The 22,888-nt window shown below is 39.2% G+C and overlaps 1 protein-coding gene across 2 annotated transcripts in view; it reads left to right on the top strand.

Moving 5' to 3' along the window:
* FBXL17 (F-box and leucine rich repeat protein 17) overlaps positions 1 to 22,888 on the top strand; it is a 495,621-nt gene that overhangs the window by 316,689 nt on the left and 156,044 nt on the right. For both annotated transcript variants that reach the window (XR_005987299.1, XM_041751974.1), the window contains exon 7: positions 21,344 to 21,420. Coding sequence is in view for 1 of the 2 variants with exons in the window: in XM_041751974.1 (XP_041607908.1) it covers positions 21,344 to 21,420 (77 nt within the window). In the remaining variant the exon portion in view is untranslated. The remainder of the gene's footprint in view (positions 1 to 21,343; positions 21,421 to 22,888) is intronic.

The following is a 22,888-nucleotide window of genomic DNA, read 5'->3' on the forward strand; positions in this document are numbered from 1 at the left end:
ACAGCCACATATGAAAGGTGACAACGAAGCCCCTCTTGTCTTTTTCTAAATAAACTGCTTTTCGAATGCGGGTAGAAGCTCCCAATGATCAGAAACTCTTAGCAGCAGCTGTGTTTAAGGTAGCTCCTAGACGCCAGTCACGTTGTCCACTGCAGTTTTAAAAAGGCAGTGTCAGATTTCTAAACACTTATTCATAATTCAGGATTTTATTATACCCAAATATGTAACTTCTTTAATTTTGTAAGTTCAGTTTTGAGAAACTATAATAAAAGTTCTCTTTTGTTTCCCAAGATATAAAGTAATGTGTTTCAACATTTTTACTATTTTTAAATAAACCACCAAACAATGTCATTTTGAAATTTAGGATGATGAGGAGTTCTGGCACAGGGCTTTAGGCACTAATTATGTATTCATTTTATGCTGATTTGCTGCATTGTCATGTTTTCCAACAGCTCTGAGAAAAGGGCTATAATTAAATCAAATCTATAACAAAATATATTTTCCTGAGATTAATTTTTTTCTATTTCAGTTTATTAGAACCTACAGACTAGGATTTTCGGTAGCTTTCTGTGATTGTATTATTGTCCCCAAAGTATACAAATAAGACTCAGAATTAATGCTAGTGCTGATATCCAGCTGTACAAATGAAGACTGATCATTTTTAACAGGAAAATATATTTAAATTCTGGCACTTCATTATAATGACTTCGAATATTTTACATAACTTAGCTTAGGAAAGGAAGTTTATTTTAAGCATTTTTTTTTCCTTTTAGAGCAAAGTTCAAAGTCATCTCGTCTCATTGTCTCATGATGAGCTAAAATAAACATTTACTTTCATTTTAACCTATTGCCAATTCTTTTGTCAAGTAGGCAGAGTGTAAATAAATAACTTGTCTTTTTTCTTGAGTTTGTTTGATACCAAGACATTTTACTGTGTATTTTGTCTTTGGTCAAATGCAAAACACAGCTTTTTGCAATTTAGAAAGGCCTCCAGCTTCTGGATTTGTTAAGGCTAAACCTATAAAACATCATATCGTTTTCTCAATTTATACCACTTTAATCTTATACTATGAATCAATTAATGTAAATAATTGAAATAATATTTTGAACAGGTTTTCAAACAGAGGTAATCTTTGGATTTCATTAACTAAAAGGGGTCCAAAGTGTTTATTAAAGAACAAAACTAACTTGTACCTCAGGAGAAACCCTTCTTTTCTGATACTATTTATTTATTTAGAGAGTTAATAAGGGGGAGGGTGGGAATTGCAAAATATAATATTTAAATAATTTGCCTCATTTAAAATTCTATAAATGCCCACTTACTCACCAGTCTTCTGCTGAAGGGCCAAGACCTTTTGTTTGTACAAGAGCTTGCCGTCGGGAGTTTCATTATCATCTCTCCCTAAACCCCAGCTTTGCGTACGTTGAAGTGGAATGAGCACTAAGATACTTTGAAGCAATATAAGTAAAATCCTTCTGAATTTTACAGACTTTCCCCTGAACTCTTAAGATCATCTCACATTTAATTTGAAAGCATTTTTTTAGTGAGTTGCCTTCATCAAATATATGCAAATATTCAACATAGTTTCATATTCTTTTTCTTTTAGTTTCATATTCTTAATAAAAGCGATGCATTTTTTCCTTTTATTCAGAATTCTAATTATATACAAGGCCCTGATTTGTGTTATCAGTGTCTTATCAGTACCAGTCCTTCACTCATTCACTCAACAAACCTGCCTTGAGCATCACATCAAAGATGATTGAAACATAGGCCCTGCATGAAGGCAGAACCAGAGTCAGGTCAGGTCAGGATGATGACACGTGCTTCATACAGTGGTCACAACAGAGGGGACAGAGAACTCTGGGTCAGGGGCAACAGTCCGTCTGAGAAGAGACCAGCACGGATTTAAGGGTTTTAAATCACGTGGATGAATGTACATGGTATTTTCAGGTGTCGCAAGCCTAAATGTCTATAAAAACCAAAGAATATAAATGAGTAAAGTGGATCAAGTGGATCATTAGGGAATGGTGGGGACTGTTACAGCTGAGAGCACAGGTCTGATCTAAAGGCATTCACTTTCAAAAGTTTGTTTAAGACACAGACTCAGCCTCACAAAATGTGCCTGGGCTGCCTATTTGTAGCTCTGGTAAGTCTAAATACATGAAAGGCAGGCATGGTGTTTTGAGGAGCCATCTAGGTAATAAATGTGTTCAGTGAACCAAGTCAGTTATGCAGGATATGTGGGCCTGAGTTGAGTGTCTGGGGTTTCAATCTGTATCGAAAGAAATAGATGAAGGATAAAATTTGAACCAAAAAAAGAAAAGTGGCAAAATCATTTTGATCCATAAAATGGGGGAAAAGTGTTCCCAGTGAAGTAGCAGTCAGTTGCTCTAGGATCTGAGATTCCACTGGATTACTGTTAAGCAGACCAAGAGCATGCTTAGTGTAGTAGCACCACAAGGACGACATAAACAATCTGGGAAAATAAAAACACCCCAACAACTCTGGTCTTCCTTTCGTGAATTGTACAGTTTAGTGGATTTTTGAATTGTTACACAATTTCAGATGGAAGAGGAACCATATATTTTTTTTCCAGGACTTCACGGCCTCTGTACACCTTAAGCTGACCTGAATAAGGTGATAAAATTTAAGATTCTAAGGATAGAGGAGTACAGTGTTTGGCTGAAGACCAGACTCAGGGTGACTGGGCATGGGTGTTGGAAGCTAGGCTCAATAACAAATATGGCCATATTCTATTTATATGAATATATAGCCCCCTGGCCATTAAAACTTTTTCCTCCTTCAAATAATTCTGAATTATTGCATCCTTATAATTAATGTTTGATATTGGTTGTACTAGCTAGTAAGAGATATTTCCAAACTTACAGATATGTGCTCTGTATTAATTCTTGCAATAAACATGCATTTATTCTCCCTTGCAGGGATCTGTAGACATTAATTCTAATCAGTGATTAAAGATTACTTTAAAAAGGTTGAATATTTTGAAAGTTATATGGGATAATTGAATAATGTAGAAGTGTAAAATGACTTTTAAAAGCTCTCATACAGTTAATAACTTTGCAATTATTTCTTAGTGGTTTCCATTTTTAAATATTGATATGAAAAATAACAGTAACTCATAGAATTCTTACTGTATTTTTACATATTTGTGACATAAAGGTATCTTTTTCTTTCACTGAATACCAGACCTTGATCATGTAGGGTTTATAGTACTGTGCATAAAGTTATTAATATCTTCAATAATCTTTATATTATATATGAGAAACGTCCTTCAGATGTAGCAGGAATCCTCAAATACGTGCTTGCTACACCGTAGCATGGCTTACCATGAACTTTTATATATCTTGAACCTTAATTGAATACTTTCAAATCTTTGTGACTATTTCTTTCCTTGATCTTTACAAAGAGTTCTTTAAATACCTGATATTTGGTTGCTTTACACAAATCAGATCATAGATGAATCACTGTATGTGAGACATAAATAAAACTTACGGTGGAATGAAAAAAGATAAACTGTCAGGGTAAATTTGCTGTAATCTTTTTTGTTCTGTTTTCACTTATGATTAGAAAAAAATATTGACTTTGTCTCTTCAGCAGTACTAAGCATCTTTATGTTCATTTGAAAGTGTCCATGGTTTCCAGTATGTTTCATTGAGGATTTTAATTTTATATGTATTATATGTAGCAATGAAAATCAGTAGATTGCAAGTTTCTTAAAATTGGGCAAATAACTTAAATAATTAGAATCTGTAAAGGAAAGAAAAGTCCATTATTTTTATCCCCAGTGATTGGAGAAAATTCTGCTGAGCAATCCAGGGTATCTAGCTTTTACTATTTGCTGATTCATGCCAAAGTCCTAATCCAGTTCCTGGCAATATGTTTTTTACGGTGTTCTTGTTGATAGAATAAGCAGTCTACTTTTTAAGTCACAGCATTATATAATATCTTCCACCAAATATTCAGGTGGCTTTAGAAACCCTAATTGTAAAGCTTGGAGCTTATATAGGAGGTCATGGTTTGGCCAATTTGAAATTGGTTTCCAACTTCTGGTTTAACTTATGAGAGATGATTAACTTATGAGAGATGATGTAGAAGGCAACATATATAAGGTCATGTTGAGGGCTATATGAAATGACTAAGACCTCTTTCCTAAAGTTACCTGGTTATTGTTGAACAGTTAGGTTGCTTCCAATAAAGATGATAAAAGATAGAATCAGTCATGAAGATCTCCCAAAGACCTAGCAGATAGAATGTTGCATATGGGCCAAATAGCAATTACAAAGAGTCTACTCCAAGCTTTGTATAATGAGCAAATTATATCATATATATGTACTTTTAATGTTGGGTGCATTTAAAAAACTATGGAAATATAAGGATAAATTTTAAAATATTGATTAGTTTCCAATTATCTTTTGTCATTGTGTAAATATTTTTGTAAAAGAGTGGGGTGCCGGGTTGGCCCAGGTTGAAGAGCATCCTACTCTTGATCTTGGGGTTGTGAGTTCGAGACCTGTGGTGGGTGTAGAGATTGCTAAAAAAAAAAAAAAAAAAAAACCAAAAAACCAAAAAACCAAAAAAAAGATGTAAAAAGAATTATTATCATGAGAGGACTTTTGGATTTTTTTAATATTGAACTAGTCTTCATCACATACTCACCAGATTGGCTAAAAGTCTGATAACATCAACACTGGTGAGGATGGGAAGCAGTACAACCTTCAAAAGTGTTTGTGAGAATGTAAAACTTTGGAAGGAGATTGGTAGTTTCTTCTAAAACTAACCCTCTACTAAATACATACTACTAATCCTCTATGATCCGGCAATTCCAATCCTAGGTTTGTACCTATGAGAAATGGAAGCGTATGTCCACAAAAAGATTGTACAGGAATGTTCCTAGCAGTATCAATCAGTGGCCTCCAAACTGCAAATGATTTACATGCCGCATCTTCCAGAGAAGAATGGATAAAGAAACTATACTGCCTTCATATAACTGTCTGCCTTTGTGGGTGGGTAAGAGCATTGACTGGAAGGGGGCATGAGGGAAGTTGGTGGCGTGCTAGGTGGTGACCTTGATAGCAGTTCAAAGTAGACAGATATGTGTGTTTGTTGAAACTGACTGCATTTAAGACTTCTGCATTTCACAGTAGGTAAATTTTACTTAAAAAAGAAAGAACCTGGGATCCCTGGGTATCTCAGCGGTTTAGTGCCTGCCTTCAGCCCAGGGCGTGATCCTGGAGACCCAGGATCCAGTCCCAAGTCCGGCTCCCTGCATGGAGCCTGCTTCTCCCTCTGACTGTGTCTGTGCCTCCCTCCCTCTCTCTCTCTCTCTCTCTTAAGAAAGAAAGAAAGAAAAAAAGAAAGAAAGAACCATGAAAAACATTGAAGTCTAGTCAATGATGTATATGCTGAAGTGGCTAGGAGTGAAATGTACTAATGTCTGCAGTTACTTGAAATGCATCAGAAAATAAAATAAACTGGGGGCACCTGGGAGGCTCAGTGGTTGAGCATCTGCTTTTGGCTCAGGTCCTGATCCTCCTGCTTCTCCCTCTGCCTGTGTCTCTGCCTCCCTCTCTGTCTCTCATGAATAAATAAATAAAACCTTAAAAAAACAAATAAGATAAATTGATAGATACCTGGTTGGATAGAGAAATGGATGCATACTTCTGAGAGCAGATGTAGAAAATGTTAATTATAGAAGTTAGGGGCTTTCACTGAACAATTCTTCAAACTTTTTGGTATGTTTGAAAATCTCCATAGTAAAATGTTGGGGGGTGGATTTATTATAAAAAAGACATACCTTTTAATATTTATTTTTTTTAATTTTATTTATTTATGATAGTCACACACAGAGAGAGAGAGAGAGAGGCAGAGACACAGGCAGAGGGAGAAGCAGGCTCCATGCACCGGGAGCCCGACGTGGGATTCGATCCCGGGTCTCCAGGATCGCGCCCTGGGCCAAAGGCAGGCGCCAAACCGCTGCGCCACCCAGGGATCCCAAGACATACCTTTTTTTTTTTTTTTTTTTTTTTTTTTATAATTTTTTTTTTTTTTTTTTTTTTTTTTATGATAGGAACACAGAGAGAGAGAGAGGCAGAGACACAGGCAGAGGGAGAAGCAGGCTCCATGCACCGGAGCCCGATGTGGGATTCGATCCCGGGTCTCCAGGATCGCGCCCTGGGCCAAAGGCAGGCGCCAAACCGCTGCGCCACCCAGGGATCCCCCAAGACATACCTTTTAGAATTTATTTTAATTCAGGTTGAAGATACGGTTCCATTGTTTAACTTTTTCCTTTTTTGCCCTTTTCACAAATTAAGATTTTGTTTTATGCCATAAGGTCATCTTAATTGCGTTTAGCTTGTTACCTTGAGCAGTCCTACTCCTCGGTGGCCACCTGTGTAATCCGGGGCGGCCTTGGGCCTGTTCGTCTGCCCGGGGTCACCTGCCGCCGGGCCCTAACTCGGCAGCACAAGCGCGGTGGGGGGAGGCACAGAGGCCCCCAGGGATGAGCCCGGGGGAGGGGAGGGGGTGCGCAGAGGGCCCCAGGGATGGGGGGGTAAGGAGGCCCGGGACCGAGACCAAGACCCGCCCCTGGAAGCTCCCTCCCCTCAAGCACATCCTGGGAAAAGGGGGGCTTTCCAACAGCCAAAGAGAAAGAACCTACTAAAAAATTGGATTCCTGGGAATGAAGAGGAAATGAAAAGTTGCCGGGAAGCCGCAAGGACTGGTGTAGTGGTCAAGGTGAGCCGCCCCGGGCGGCGCGGAGGACAGGTGCCCTCGGGGCACAGGTGCGCCCGCAGATGGCTCCGCCGCCCCGACAGCTCGCTGCCCGCGTCGGCGCCCCCCCGCCGCGAGGCTCCCCCGAGGCTCTCCCCCACCGTATTGAGGCTCCCCTCCCCAGTGAGGCTCTCCTACCCCCCATGAGGTCCCCCTCCTGCTCCCATGAGCCCCCCTCCTCCCCCCCATGAGGTCCCCCTCCTCCCATGAGGTCCCCCTCCTCCCCCCCATGAGGTCCTCCTCCTCCCATGAGGTCCCCCTCCTCCCCCCATGAGGTCCCCCTCCTCCCATGAGGTCCCCCTCCTCCCATGAGGTCCCCCTCCTCCGATGAGGTCCTCCTCCTCCGATGAGGTCCCCCTCCTCCGATGAGGTCCTCCTCCTCCGATGAGGTCCCCCTCCTCCTCCCATGAGGTCCCCCTCCTCCTCCCATGAGGTCCCCCTCCTCCCCCCGAGGAGGTCCCCCTCCTCCGATGAGGTCCCCCTCCTCCTCCCATGAGCCCCCCTCCTCCCCCCCATGAGGTCCCCCTCCTCCTCCCATGAGGTCCCCCTCCTCCCATGAGGTCCCCCTCCTCCCCCCGAGGAGGTCCCCCTCCTCCGATGAGGTCCCCCTCCTCCTCCCATGAGCCCCCCTACTCCCCCCCATGAGGCCCCCCTCCTCCTCCCATGAGGTCCCCCTCCTCCCATGAGGTCCCCCTCCTCCCCCCGAGGAGGTCCCCCTCCTCCGAGGAGGTCCCCCTCCTCCTCCCATGAGCCCCCCTCCTCCCCCGCATGAGGTCCCCCTCCTCCTCCCATGAGGTCCCCCTCCTCCCATGAGGTCCCCCTCCTCCTCCCATGAGGTCCCCCTCCTCCCCCCATGAGGTCCCCCTCCTCCTCCCGTGAGGTCCCCCTCCTCCTCCCATGAGGTCCCCCTCCTCCCCCCATGAGGTCCCCCTCCTCCCCCCATGAGGTCCCCCTCCTCCCATGAGGTCCCCCTCCTCCTCCCATGAGGTCCCCCTCCTCCCATGAGGTCCCCCTCCTCCTCCCATGAGGTCCCCCTCCTCCCCCCATGAGGTCCCCCTCCTCCCATGAGGTCCCCCTCCTCCTCCCATGAGCCCCCCCCCTCCCCCCCATGAGGTCCCCCTCCTCCTCCCATGAGGTCCCCCTCCTCCCCCCATGAGGTCCCCCTCCTCCGATGAGGTCCCCCTCCTCCTCCCATGAGCCCCCCTCCTCCCCCCCATGAGGTCCCCCTCCCCCCAGGTGCTCCCCGACCCAGGCTGCAGGCTCCCTGCCCCCTGCACCCCGCGGCCCCGGGGTGGGGGAGCCCACACCGGCCTGAGGGGAGGCTTGAGGGGCCGAGTCAGGAGGTGCTCAGGCCGCAGCTAAGGGCAGTGCGCCTTAGTGTTTGTGAAAGAGAAACTTGCCTCCGTGCCTCTGCCTCTGGCGGTTCTAGAAGGAAACCCATGTGGAGGCACCGCCGCCGGGCCCTCGAGGTCCCAAGCCCGGCCCCAACCCCAAGGCCAAGGCCCGGGCCTTGGTCGTCCTGCCGCAGGGCCCAGCAGGGAGAGCCGGGCGCTAGGAGCCGTCGGGGTGCCCCCCCCAGGCTCTAGGGAAGGAGCCCCGCAGCCTGCCCGGGCCCTCACTCCCGTCCCCGGGGGACCTGCCTCCTGCCCCGGCCCCCCACCCCCCGGCCTGCCTTCCTGCGAGTCCCCAAGCTCTCGCTCTGGGGTCGCCCGCACGTCCAGGGCCATCTCCCCATCCCAAGACCCGCAAGGTGGTCACCCTGCAAACTGCTCACGGTCCCTCGTCGGCTGTCTTGGGGCTGCTGCAGGCAGCGGTGCTGAGCCCCGAGTCCTGGGAAGGGCGAGGAAAGTCAGCAACAGTCAGGTGCCCCCTGTGCCGGGCTGTCCCCGTGCCAGGCTGTCCCCGTACCCCAGACTGTCCCCGTGCCCCGGGCTGTCCCTGTGCCAGGCTGTCCCCGTGCTGAGCTGTCCCCGTGCTGTCCCGTCCCCATCCCGGGCTGTCCCCATGCCGGGCTGTCCCCGTGCCAGGCTGTCCCCGTACCCCAGACTGTCCCCATGCCCCGGGCTGTCCCCGTGCTGTCCCGTCCCCATCCCGGGCTGTCCCTGTGCCCTGGGCTGTCCCCATGTCGGGCGGTCCCCGTGCTGGGCTGTTCCATGCTGGGCTGTCCCCGTGCTGGGCCTTCCTTTCACTAAGGGAGAAAATGGATTTCGCATGAGCTCGTTGAACCATAAATTTCTTTCCTGCATATGCCAACTATTAAAGCCCCAAAGTGCTAGTGCTCTGAGAAGTGTACGTTGGGAAATTATATTCTCTTCTAAATAATCCTGTCTTCTTGGTATGGAGGACAGTAAAGTTGACAAGATTGTGAATTCCCCTTGGGAAGAGGCTTGGCTTATCCATCTTTGTGTCCCTATCGTTAGGGGCAGAGTAAGGGTTCCTAAATGTTTGTCAAATAACTAAAAGAGCCTTTGCAAACATCTACCCTTGGAGGTAGATATTGTAATTTCTATTTTACAGAAAAGATTTAGAAAAGTTGAATTACATTCCCAGCACCAGGACTGTGTATACACACCTACACACACACTCACAACTTTGACAGCCTGAGCATCTGAAACACATTTCCATTATCTGTAACTGATTGATTTTGTGCATGAAACATTAAATTTTAGTAGAATTCCGACGTAGCTAAATCTGTTTTATTATTACACGGTGTTATTAATCACAGGCTCTATAGTTTTAATTTTTTTTTTCTAAAGTACTTTTAATTTTTTGAATGGCCAGTTGCTCGTGGATTAAGCCCATAGCGGTTTTAGGAAAGGAGAGAAAATTTTCTAAATGATGCAGAGTATTTTGATACTTTTTTGGGAAACCTTTGCTTTTCACCAACACTGCCTCAAGCATATATAGTTTTTTTTTTATTTAAGTTCAATTTATTAACATAGAGTGTATTTTTAGTTTCAGACATAGATTTCAGCATGTCTAGTCTTTTTGTAGCTTCTTTTGAACATCTGATTTTTTTTTTAAGTCATTGATATTATAAATCTTTGAAATAATCGTACTTTCCTCTTTGGTTCCTTGAAAGCTTTTCCAGGGCAGCCCGGGTGGCTCAGCGGTTTAGCGCCACCTTCAGCCCAGGGTGTGATCCTGGAGACCCGGGATCCAGTCCCACGTGGGGCTCCCTGCGTGGAGCCTGCTTCTCCCTCTGCCTGTGTCTCTGCCTCTCTCTCTCTCTGTCTCTCATGAACAAATATATACAATCTTTAAATAAAGAGAAAGCTTTTCCAAAATCATAACCCACTTATAGAGGCTTTTCAGGACTGAATTATGTCGGTCCCTTCAGGGTGAGTATATCCCTGACTTACTATTTTACTATACATATTTCTGACCTTTCTTCCCTTCAATATATCTTTCATAGTTTTGTATGCATTTCTAGTGAAATAAGGCTGAATATATGTAAACATAAAATAAATTCAGGTCCCTTACTAGTGATGAATTATATGAATATATTGTTACATATTCATTATTACATATGTTTGTAACAGGAGTTATTGCATATATGTAATAAGAATTATTGTATATATGTAATATATAGTATGTTACATATTTGTTGTATTGTTATGTATTGTGTGTATTGTTTTCTTCTTTTTCCTCTTTATAATATTCTTTCCGCAACCTTAAGTCAAGCCACTAATCCAACTAGTACATCCCTGAGTTTATTTTATTTTATTTTTTTTTCATCCCTGAGTTTATATCACATTTTCTGACTTTATATTTTCTTTCACCTTTTTAAAACTATGACATGGCATTGAATTGTCATTATTTTCCCCAAATCCCCAAATCTTGCCAGATGGCCTAAGTGTGTTGTTCTGTGTCAGATGACTATGTATTTACGTTTCAGTAAAAGATCACAAAAAGGGATTTATCCTCTATTTTTTTTAATAAAATTCTATCATTACCAGGGCAGCACTCATGATACTCTCAGGACCCGTGGAAGCACAAAACTGAGCAATTGATTCTAAGCACATTTACCTGACATCCCTTTTAAACACCTGGCATTGCTCTTGCCTCTTTATTCCACTAATGACTTTTAAAAGAAATAAACTCTCTTCTCAATTCTCAGTCTTGCTTTTTCTTCAGAATAGCAGAATGGCTACTTGAGAGAAGTAGTTGTGTGTGTGTGTAGAGCAGGAATCTAAATACTGTTTGTCCATTTTGCTCCATGATTTGTTCCTTACGCAGACAGAACCGTAACTACAATGGACAGTAGAACACTGAGAAATATGACAGGGATGTGCTGTCCATTTTGATCTATCATTTAAAATAACAGAAAGCTGAGCCCTGGGTTTGGGAGTGTTGCTGGCTGTCAGACGTGATGTTGCCTGCAAGGTACCCACTGTCTGAAGCAAATGGTGAAATGATCCTTCTTCCCTCTCCATGCTTTTGCAACTTTCCGCAAGGGGGAACTGGGTAAGGCTTCCCTCCATGGCTTCCATCCGTCTTAGGCACTGGTTTCATTGGCTTTCCACCAGCCTTCCCAGGATCAAAGAGATGCAATTTTTTCCCTTCACAGGAAACTGATGATCAGTCCCAGCAAAGCAACCTGGATTTTAGTGATTATGGTATTTCGAGAGCTAGGCTGCTAAAATTCTTTCACTAAGTGCATTTATAACAATTACATTTTTGCTGACTTAATGACAGTATTGGTAAGGGAAAATGTATTTGTTAAGAAATTATATTCACAAATATATATATATACATACATACTCTTTTGAATATAAATTAAATGGTTGATGAAATGAGTCTTTTCACTGATGGATAGAGTTAAGAGAGAATCCTCTATAAGTATATTTTATAGGCAAATGGACTTTATATTAGGAGTCATCAAATTGGCCTGGTAGCCAGAAAAACTAATAAGGAAGTTTCAATAGTCTTTCCCTGGAATTTCTAAATTTCATTCTGTTGTATTTACTTAAATGTTGTTTAAGAAGAAAATTTGGAGGGCTTTGTTTCTCTATCCTTAAAATAGATAAAAATTAACTGAAACTAGCCATCATCCTTGTGTTGGGATTTACAAAATGTAAACTGCATACTTTTCACGAGTTAATTTTTGGTTGATGCCCCTTATTGTCATGTGTAGAAATATGTGGACTGCTTTTTTTTCTTTTTTTTTGAAAAAGAAGTGTAATTCTTATTTCCTTTTCTTTTAAGTGAAAAAGTAATCTCTGTGTAAATTCAAGGTACCAAAACAACCAAACATGACCTTCTTCCTGTTTCCGGTAAATGTTAGAGCAAAGATTACTTTCCCTCTGACGTGAATGATATGTAATGCTATGGGAGAAAATAAGAATAAAGCAATGACAGTTTCAGAGCTTTGGAAATATGTTTTATGAATTCAGCAGTGAGGATACTTAGGCCTTAGTGGGTTCAGAGTTCAACCTAGCTAAATATTAGTAGAGTCAAATTTATGTAATGTCCCCTGCCCTCCTCAAGCCCATGTGGTCTTTCTTTTTTCCTCTTTGTGAATGAGTTTTGTGGGTTACTTTGTTCTCACGCCTCCCCTTTCCCAGCTCCCTAATCTAGAACTCCTTCCTCATCCCTTCTTTTATAGAAACTAGCAAGAAGCACATGCTTTTCTCTCAATTGCAGAATTCGTTTTATGTGACGATTACCAAAAATCACCGGTAAAAATTCTCCTATTGACTTTTGATCGGGTCAGAAATTTTCTAAGCTTAAAAATTAATGACAAAGTACAGGCTACCTGAGGATAAGTGCTTGCAGTGTATGGAAAACATTTGGAATGGAGAATGTTGACCTCTTTTCCTTGCTATCTAATTATAAGCTTTCAAAGATATCAAATTAGGTGCCCTCTTCATTGCATTTTAAAATAATCTATTTCTTTCCTTATCACCAAAACCATTTCTCAAACAAAATTTTGAATAGTACATTTGGATGTTTAGAATCCTTGTTAGCCAAAGTGAAACCATTCTTTCGACTTTTATAAATTGTCTTTACCTACTGTGTTTTATAGTCTTCTGAGAATTTGGCTTATCCAAAAAGATATTGTGTGCCTTCCCAAGTGAGAAGGAAACCTTTTGTCAGCATCTTGTCTGAGTTAACTCCTTGGCTACACAGGTCATGGGAGGTCTATGTTGAACATTAGTCTTTGGCTCTATCACAAAACTGGTATTGAAGCACAGGCCAGCTCCCAGAGTACAGAGGTTAAAGAGGCAATTAGTCACTACAAAGCTGACTTGTGGCGTCTTCTGGTAAGGAAGTACTTAACTCTTTGCTGAACGATGCCTCAAATCTCATCTCCTGGGTGCTTTTATATTCCACTAAAATAATTTACTGTTCAGTCTTAGCCATTTTAAAATCAAAGGTGAGCGTAAAGTATATGCTGTCTCTTGAATTGACTTTCTTATCAATATTTATAGCAGTTAGGGTAAATGGGGCAGAAATGGGCAGAGAGATTATAACAATTTTACGTTTAATAATCCACCTGAATTTCATTTTAGTGTTTGGAAGCCTAATAATCTCCTTGAAATATTTATAGCTTTACCACTGAAGTTGTTATTTATCATTGATGGTGGTGGTGGGCCTTGGTTTGGAGCTTGCCAAAATCTTGCCTCACTTTTTTTTTTTTTTTTACAGAAAAAGAGTGGCCTCTGATGAATTATAATTCACTAAACTGGACCATAGTTTTATATGTTTTTATATTCCTCAGTTTTTTTTAAAGGGCCTGGGCTTCTGCTTCTGCACAATAAATTTTTGTAAGATGTAGGATAATAAAACCTTCTCTTTTGTCCTCTATCTTAAAATATGCCGAGAACCCATAAAGATAGCACCGGTCTTAACTGTATCAACATTGTGCAGTGCCTGGATTCTCCCAGTTATTGGTCATAAATTGATGGAACCCCAAAAAGCTTAAAGGAAGGAGGAAGAGACTTAACTTTTCCTATTTTGTTGAAAGTAACTATATTTTTCCCCGTTGAAAAATGAATAAACTGCTGGATTAGGAAGTCTTGCCTTTATACTTCCCTCCCCCTTTCTTTTCTAGCATTTCCTTTAGTCCTGAAATATAATTATTTTTAGTGATACGTTTTTCTGCCCCGAGGTGGGAATATTATTATCAACAATAACAAAGATAAATAGTAGATGATCTATCAAGATTATAAGTGTTATGTCCATCATTTTATAATAATGCGGCTTTCCGATTATATCTTTTAATATTTCTAACACAGAGTTGCACTCAATAAAACATGGTTGAATTACATAAATAAAAGCTTAGAGTCTTTTTCTGCCTCTTGCATATTTTGAGGAATGCTTAGAAGAAGTGAGCTCAAATCATCATGTAATGATTGAGTGTAGTTGTGGTAAGAGTATGGAACTATGGCTAAAATTAAAAGCAACACTTTGAGATAAATATATCTGAAATATTAAAGCCAAAGCCAAGTTTATCACAAGTTTAATCCCCCACCCCCACCCCCCAACTTTGGAAGGGGCTTTAACCATGTTGTTTCTAGTAGCTTAAAGAAGATGTGCATTTTTAAAATAGTGCAGGCTTCATTCTATCTGAAAAACATGATTAAAGTACTATATGAAACATTTGAATTAAATTAAAACATATATTACTATATAAATGAATAAACAAAAGTATTTCTGTAAGAGCTGGTTTGTAGTGGTCCTTCCTAAATATATCGGAAAATATTATTTTGCTGTTGTATTACTACGTTTTTCAAGGCTGACTTCTACTTACCCTCCAGTTGGGAACCCTACCTGATGTTAGAGACACTTAGGGGAAGGGTGGTCCAGAACGAATCAGCAATGACAGCATCTGCTCTGCCTCCCTCAAAGATGTGACACCTCTGTTGGCAAAGGTGCAAACCTGTAGAACTTAAGTTTCTGTAACATTTCAATTTATAGGCCACTTATTGTAGTTAAGTCTCATTTAGAAAAAAAAAATACTCTTCTCATTTTGTAAACTTTCACTATCTTTGTGTGACAAAATGGGTATCAGTTCCCCACTGTTTTTAAGTAGCAAATGCCTAAATTAATCTTAGATTCACTAATCAGATATTGGCTTTCTGGAGAATAACATTTGGTAAGTGAGAACTTAATGAGTGTCCCAAGATAACTGTTGTTAACTGGTGGCGCTGGTGACATTTTGCATGTCACTGCTAGTCTTTGCCCCAGTGGTATATTAAGAACATGCTTTGAGCAAATGCTTTAACATTTTCACCACAAGTCAACCTTTCTTTTTTTTTTTTTTTCTTAAATCTCTCTTTCAGTGAACATCTCTTCTATGAGAATATTTTTTTCTGTGAAAAATTGACTTGTGTATATATCTGGTACTGTGTTGTTAATGGGATAGAATAGAAGAATGTTTACAAGAAAGTGTATCATAAAATACAAAGGGCACACAGCATATCATTTTGATGCCTTTTGTCTTTCATTTGTCATTATGTACAGTTGTTTAAGCTAAAGACAGCAATAACTACTGCATATTCTTTCTGTGAGGTTAAGGTGTCATATTACTAAAAAAATAACTATAAACAGAATGCTTATAGATGAAATTATAGTCACCTGTAATAAGGGGAAATGTACCATTATTAATAGATTATTAAATTGATTCATCTTGCACATGTTTACCTGTAAATATATTTTTTTGTGTAGATAGAAAGTTTTTATATAGGACATCTTCTAAAAGCAGGATATACCTGTAAATCATGCCAATTCATTTGCTACATTGGGATCGGATTATTCTTCAGTAAAACTCAATTTGAGGATTTAGAAAAATCAATCAAATATCATTATTCTTTCTATATGATGCCAAATTGTGTTTTGGTGACCTCTGCTATCATTTAAATGACCTGAAGTCAGGATGAGCGCTCGTGGCACAGCATTGGACTAAGTTTGCTCCCTTCTTGCTCTCTTTAGATCGTGTAAATCCTTTTTATTCTTTTTTCATTTGTATGTGTCTGTGAGTTGCAGCTTCTTATACTTTTATCCATTTATAAGCTGTATAACATAGGGTGGCTTATTCGCTTGTTTAGTTTCAAGAAATGATGAAAATGAAGTTCTATTCCTTAAACCCCCCGATAGATCACTTTTATAGTGTGTTTGCATTTCAGGAGTTTTAAGGTTTGATCTACATGTTTATTCAGTCTTGAATGTATCTAGGTCCCCGTTGTACTTATTTGCCAATTACTTTGCAGCCCTTTTCATAGTTTTTGTTCTAAATCTTTGGGGTTGTTTTTGTCTTATTGCATTTTCCCTCTGCTTGAAGATATATCTATTATTCAAATATAAAAGTGACTTAGGAAAGAACATCCTAAAGTTTATTTAGAAATTCACCAAGCCCATACTAATGCATCTCTAATGGGGACATTTCTTCCCACACCTCTAAGGTGATTGAGCCTGTCCTTTAAAGTGAGATTTGCAAACCAGTGTCTGGCAGCTCCAATTAGCTTCTTTTGGGTTTGAAGCACATCACAAACAGTAACAAGGTCTCCTAGGACACTCCTCTCGCAAGCAATGTAGTCATATTTCCTCATTAGTTCTTTTCAATTGTCACTAATGCCATGTTCCAGCTTTTGAGTAGGAGACAAAAAACATAAAAATTTGGTATGTATGTAGAATGGGCCATTGTTTTCCATAATTCAAGGCTCTTTTGAATTCCTTGGATAGTTTTGAAGCTTACACAGCTTAATTCATTAACCTTTACCCTTCACATAAATCAGGTGATTAGGAATCTATTGCCAAGGAGACAGATTTTCCCTCTACTGAAACTAAGTAAATGCCTTCTGGTCTTAAAAAAAATTCCTATATAGCTGACAAAAGTAACCTTTCTGTTGCTTTTCAGATTTCATCAGATATTTCAGGTGCATTTTAGAAGATTATCAAAAGCAAGTGAGCATAACATTGTGTTAATACAAATCATAATTCGGGATGCTTTCAATACTTTGGAGCAGATATTCTTGCTTTTTGGGATTCTAGAAGAGTTTATATGTATATATGTATGTGTACACACACATCATACACACTCAACAGCTGTTACTCAAGAATTTACAGTGGTTGCGATTTTATTTTTTATTTTTTTTATTTATTATTATTTTTTTTTATGATAGTCACAGAGAGAGAGAGAGAGGCAGAGACACAGGCAGAGAGAGAAGCAGGCTCCATGCACTGGGAGCCCGACGTGGGACTCGATCCCGGGTCTCCAGGATCGCGCCCTGGGCCAAAGGCAGGCGCCAAACCGCTGCGCCACCCAGGGATCCCAGTGGTTGCGATTTTAAAAAATTTCTTCAAGAGCACCTGGGTGGCTCAGTCGGTTAAGCGACCGACTGTTGATTTCAGCTCAGGCCATTATCTCAGGATTGTGAGATTTAGCCTGCCTCAGGCTCTGCACTGGGCATGGAGCCTGCTTAAGATTCTGTCTCTCCCTCTCCCTCTGCCCCTCCCCACTCCCTCTCATAAATAAGCCAATAAACTAATAAATAATTAATTCCCTCTGTAGTCCCTCTCTCTCCCCCTGGGCCCCATGAGCACTCTCTCTCTCTCTCTCTTTCTCTCTCTCTCTCTCAGCAGCAGTTTTACCCCCCTTTGGAACCCTGTCAAATCATAAAAAGAAAGAAAATAATTTGAGAGGAGACAATTCAGAATAAACTAAAATATATTGAACCTAGGATATTTGATTAGGAGAAACTCTTCATATAGGCCCTCATGCTATAGAGAATGAGAATATGGGGTTTCAAAGGAGGTAGGTGGTTCTGTGGTTCCACGGGGACTAAGAATGGAGTGGATTTCTCCAGATTTTTTATTTTTTATTCCTTCTTGTTAAGATACATCTCACTTTATTTCTCAGAATTTGGGAAAATAGTTTAGTAGGCTTGTGTTTGACGTTCACGGACTATTCTAAGAATATTTGATATTCTGCAGTTTTCCACTGTGCCATTTTCCCATTATTAGTTTCACCTTAAGAATCTTACAGATTGTTACTTTCCCTAAGGATATAGTTCTTTTCCCAAGTTTTAGAATTCTTTATGTTGTCATGCATGAAATGAGAAATCTTTGAATGTACTGACCCATAGAGGATGTCAGTCATTTGATATTCCGAGGTTTATCCTTAGGGATGGCGGGAACAGGTAGGGTGAAGAGTGGGGAAAATATGAATTCTAGATTCTGAGTTTAGAGACTCATGGCTTGTCATGACAAAAGTCTAATTTATCATTGAAGTTAATGGATATTCTCCTATGCGTTACCTGTGAATAGGAGAGAGGATGGAGAAACAAAGATTTTAAATGTGGCCTTTGACTCTCACTCTTCCTTTTTTTCTTTCTTTCTTTCTTTTCTTTCTTTCTTTCTTTCTCTCTCTCTCTCTCTCTCTCTCTCTCTCTCTCTCTCTTCCCTCCTTTTCTTTTCTCTTTCTCTTTCTCTTTCTCAAAGTAGGCTGCACACCCAGTGTAGAGCCCAATGCAGGTCTCAAACTCATGACTTTGAGATCAAGACCTGAGCCAGGATCAAGAGTCAGACACTTAACTCACGGAGCCACCCAGGCTCCCCTCTCACTCTCCTCCTTAAAGATTGTCACTTTACAAACATTTCTCTATTTTATTGGTACCATTTAAAAAATACCTTTACATAAGTACCTATAGTTAAAAAGTTTCAATAAGCTTTACCATCTTGTTTTGTTGCCTGCATACCTAGTATACTGTGAACTGGGAAGTGCTCTGATGTTAATATGCTAAAGGTCATGACTAGAGCCAAGATCCTTTTAAAACAGGGAAGAATTATTTAGAGTAAATGCAGTCCATAGACTAGGTGATGTTCATGTACTTCCTGTAAATACATACTATAATGGACTCTCAGAGTTTCAGGAGGAAAGGTTAGTCACCATGTGGGTCTCTGCAGGTTGCCTGGAAAGTAGACCTGAACTAATCACCAGGTTTCAGGCACCAGCCAATTGGTGTGAGGTTCCCTTTCCATCAATTTACAGTAACAGGACAGCACAAACCATTTCCACTTTCAGTTCTCAAAACAATAGCTATTTTAGCTATTTATTTGAACCATTCAATTTCGTGTAATATTATTATGATGTTAAGAATTTCAGTCCAGATTCACAGAACTTGAGGTTTCTTTCTCTCTTCAAATATCAGTTCTGGGAATGATGTGATTATTTACATTTAAAAAAATTAACTTTTGCTACAAGTCTTCCAAGGAATGTTTTTTCCTCCATGAATTTTTATTCAAGGAGTACTTCTGTGTTGTGCATTAACGTGTAGCACACTGGCTGTGATTACAGGATAATTAAGACTATTTGGAAAATCTTATGCAACTGGACTTTTTAAAAACAGCAAAAATCCTAGGTGATCCCTTGTAGAAGCAAAGTGCTTTTCTCTTATATTTCTTTTCTCTTTTTTCTTTCTAACAGATATTCACTGCTTATTTCTTAATCATATGTTACCTCTTGGCTCTTGCCTTTTGAATAAGCTAAATTTACTTACAATATCTGTTCGTAAAAACTTCCCTCTGACACACATGAAGGAAGCCTGATGCTCGTGGCGTTTCATCAGTTTTTAGAGAATTTTCATCTGGTGATTGATTATCTTATTTTATATGAATACTCGTTCTTGTTGCCTATGAAATAGTATTTGATCTGGCTTATACAGTGAAATCAATTTGTGTTATTTGCTCTTTGTAGTGGGTCTAAAAACAAATGTTAATGTGTCTTTAATGTTCCTGTGTGCTTGTAGTCTACAAGAAGTAGGAATGCAGATAGAATATTGCATTTGTGTAGAGTTTTTTTCACAATCAAATGTAAAATCAGGCATTTCGGACTATTTGGAAAGAACGTGAGAACAAAATAAACGACACAAACATTATTTCTGTACTGACTTACTTAAGTCCTAAAGGACTGTGGCAGTCCTAAAGAATACTGCATGTGTCAACCTCTGGTGGGGCTAGAGGAAGACTGAAACATGTTTCTTTGATATGACAAAGTAGCCAGACCTTTTTTTTTTTTTTTTTTTTTTTTTTAAGGATTTTGTAATCAACTAGGGTCTTTATTTTTATCCTGAGCATGTGAAAAATCATTTTTAAAGTCATAAATAAAACATAGTTGTTGCCTGTAATGTCTTATCTGCTTTTGTCCTTCCTTTCTTATGAGTTTATTCAAATATTACATTAAGGTAAATGACATGGAATTAGGTTTAAAATTTCCCCTTCATGATAAGTTGTATCAATGGTAATTGCGTTGTACTGCTGTTTTAAGTTTTCTATTGTAGCCACAGAAAAACTCCTCCAGTTTTGTCATAAATCTTTTTTAAAAAATAGCCAAAAAAAGAATGCTTATTCAGTTATTCTAAGGAACTTTGAAATGTTTATCATCCCATTAAAACAATATCCTATAAAAATATTTTAAAGGAAAAAAATGTCTTCATAACTAATTTAACCTTCAGTAATGAATTATGTGAAGTAAAATTGTATAAAATTTTCTGACATTTTATGAAGATTCCTACAAATAAGCCAGACAGCAAATAAAATATCTGCAAGACAGAGATGGATACTCAGTAATTTTTTGATGGATTATACACACAGGTATCAAATTACTTGATTTCTACTTCCTAGAAAAGGTTAATGACTCTTTTTGCTTTTACCCTTTTACTTAACTGTTATTTATAAAGATTAAAACAGCGACTACATTGAAGGATGCATATTCCAATGTGTCAGTATGACTGTACAGGTTTTTCTGATCTTATAGGAGACTGAGCCACAAAATGGATGGTGTTGTTAATCATTATTTTTAAAGTTCATTCAGTTCTATACTACATGTTCTGCTATGGCCATTAAATCTGAGTGCACCATTCAAAAACCTTTTAACTTAAATGAAACCAGAAAATACTTTAAATCTTATATATCTACATCTATATTTATGTATCTATGCAACCATTCATTTAAAATATTAAGAATTAAACATTTTAAAGTTAAAAAATCTTAAAGTTCTTATGTGTGCCAATTGTTTCTTTCATCTATAATCACTGTAAGATTTTTAAAAATATTTCTGGTTTATATTGAATAAAATATACAAAAATGTGTATTTTAGTGTTATCAAACTCTGTCTTTAATAACTGAACCATGAGCAATATTACTGTCCACCTATAATGACCATCCATCTAGATTCTAGTTTCCTTGTGATTTTTTTTATTTTATTATATAAGTAACATGGTCATTATATAGTCTACGTTGACTTGTCTACTCCTAAAAGTGACGTCACTCTTATAGAAATACCACTTTTTCATCACTTTGGTTTTAAAATATACACTAGTCATAGATGCGTTTAATTAAAGCCACTTAGGTATTAGAGCACTTGAGTTTGGAGCAGGGAATATAATACTTCTTCCTGAAACACCTTGAAAGAAGTTTGTTGAAAGAAGAGAGCTATGGCATTCATCAAATGCTGACCTCTTCCTGTTATAGTCATGGCCAAACTCTTGCTAATTTAACTTGAAACGCATTAGTGTAACTCACCACTTTTTTGTGTGTGTGTTTTAGGTGTGTGGAGGTCATTGCAAAGGAAGGACAAAACCTGAAAGAGCTGTATTTGGTGTCCTGTAAAATCACAGATTATGGTATGTAAAGAGTCATTGTCCTAATCCTTTTCTAGAATTTAAAAAGTTACAAAATCTTTGAAAACTTTTTAAGAGAAATCAAGAGCTGCTATCTCAGAGAGGCTATTTGTCTTTATTTGTGCTAACTCTGATCATTCCAGAAGAAATTTAGAAATCCTGAGACTAGGACCCAGAGTAAAATGAACATGTGTACATTATCCATTTGTCACCACATGCAATCACACACTTATGTGCGCATACGCACACTCACATAGGATTAAAAAGTATGGTTAAAAAAGCTATACAATGAACACAAATATTGGGACAATTAATATTTGATATTATAACTATAACTAAAGATATTACTTGAGCTAATTTGCTTAATTTAATGTCATGTCAGATACATTCCCTGCTGACATTCCAAATGGCACACTACTTAATGCTTTACATTTTTTAAAGCATTGGAAACTTCCAGGTTTAGATATGTAGGAAGTGAGGGTTATATATTTGTATGCAAGATTTTAAATTATCTTAATTTTCAATATCACTTTAAAGTGAAGAAAAGCAAGTTGTTTTATTTAAAAAAAAATGGAAAGGATGAAATCATCCTGTTGGAGTGATAAAAGGAAAACAACCTAGTCTTTCCTTTTTTGGTCAGCTTTATATATTTTTACTTATTAATTCATGTATTTACTCTAAATATAGAGTTTTAACCAGATATTTGGCTTTATGGGAGACTGAATTGGTTTTCTTTTCCCTTTTCTGATTTTTTAAAAATTTGTTTAAATTTGAGACTATGCTTTCTGCCTCGAGGGCAACTAATAATTCATTAAGTTTCTTTATTGTTAACTCTGACATATGCTAATAAATGACTCCAATCCTAGGATGTCATACTGACCATCTGTCCTGGGTGGGAGAGTTGTATTTTGGCAGCTACTAAATTCAGCCTTTAGAAAAATTCTACTATAGCTGTAATAAAAAAATAACATTAGAATTTTGGCTTAAAATAATGCTAATTTCTTTTCAGTTTATTTTTTAGAATGATAAATGAGCCTTATGTGGATTTATTCATAATATTTCTGGGTGGTTGAGGTTTTTTCCTATTATACCATGCAAAAGGAGTGTTTTGATATGTTTTCCTTTTCTTATAGTTTGTTTTCTGGTTTGGCATAGTAGATCACCACTAAGATACAGTAATTCTAAAACTTTTACTACCTCTGTGTTGTCTAGCCCTTAGAGCGTTCTCTGCCCAACCCAGGGCATATACTCAATACACGTAGATTTATTAATTAGCTAATACATTCATTCATTCCAGGCTCTTTCCTTGGCATTCAGGTTCCTTTACCATTCGTCTACTATCTGTCCCTCCAAACTTATTTTATATATTTCCCCACTTTATTCAGTGCCATCGTCAGATTGCTAATTGCCAGGAGAGCTACAGATTAAGTTCTTTGGAATGAATTCTTCAAGGTCCCACAGTAGAAAATGT

This window comes from Vulpes lagopus, chromosome 4 (genome assembly GCF_018345385.1).
Source record: "Vulpes lagopus strain Blue_001 chromosome 4, ASM1834538v1, whole genome shotgun sequence".
Taxonomy (NCBI): domain Eukaryota; kingdom Metazoa; phylum Chordata; class Mammalia; order Carnivora; family Canidae; genus Vulpes; species Vulpes lagopus.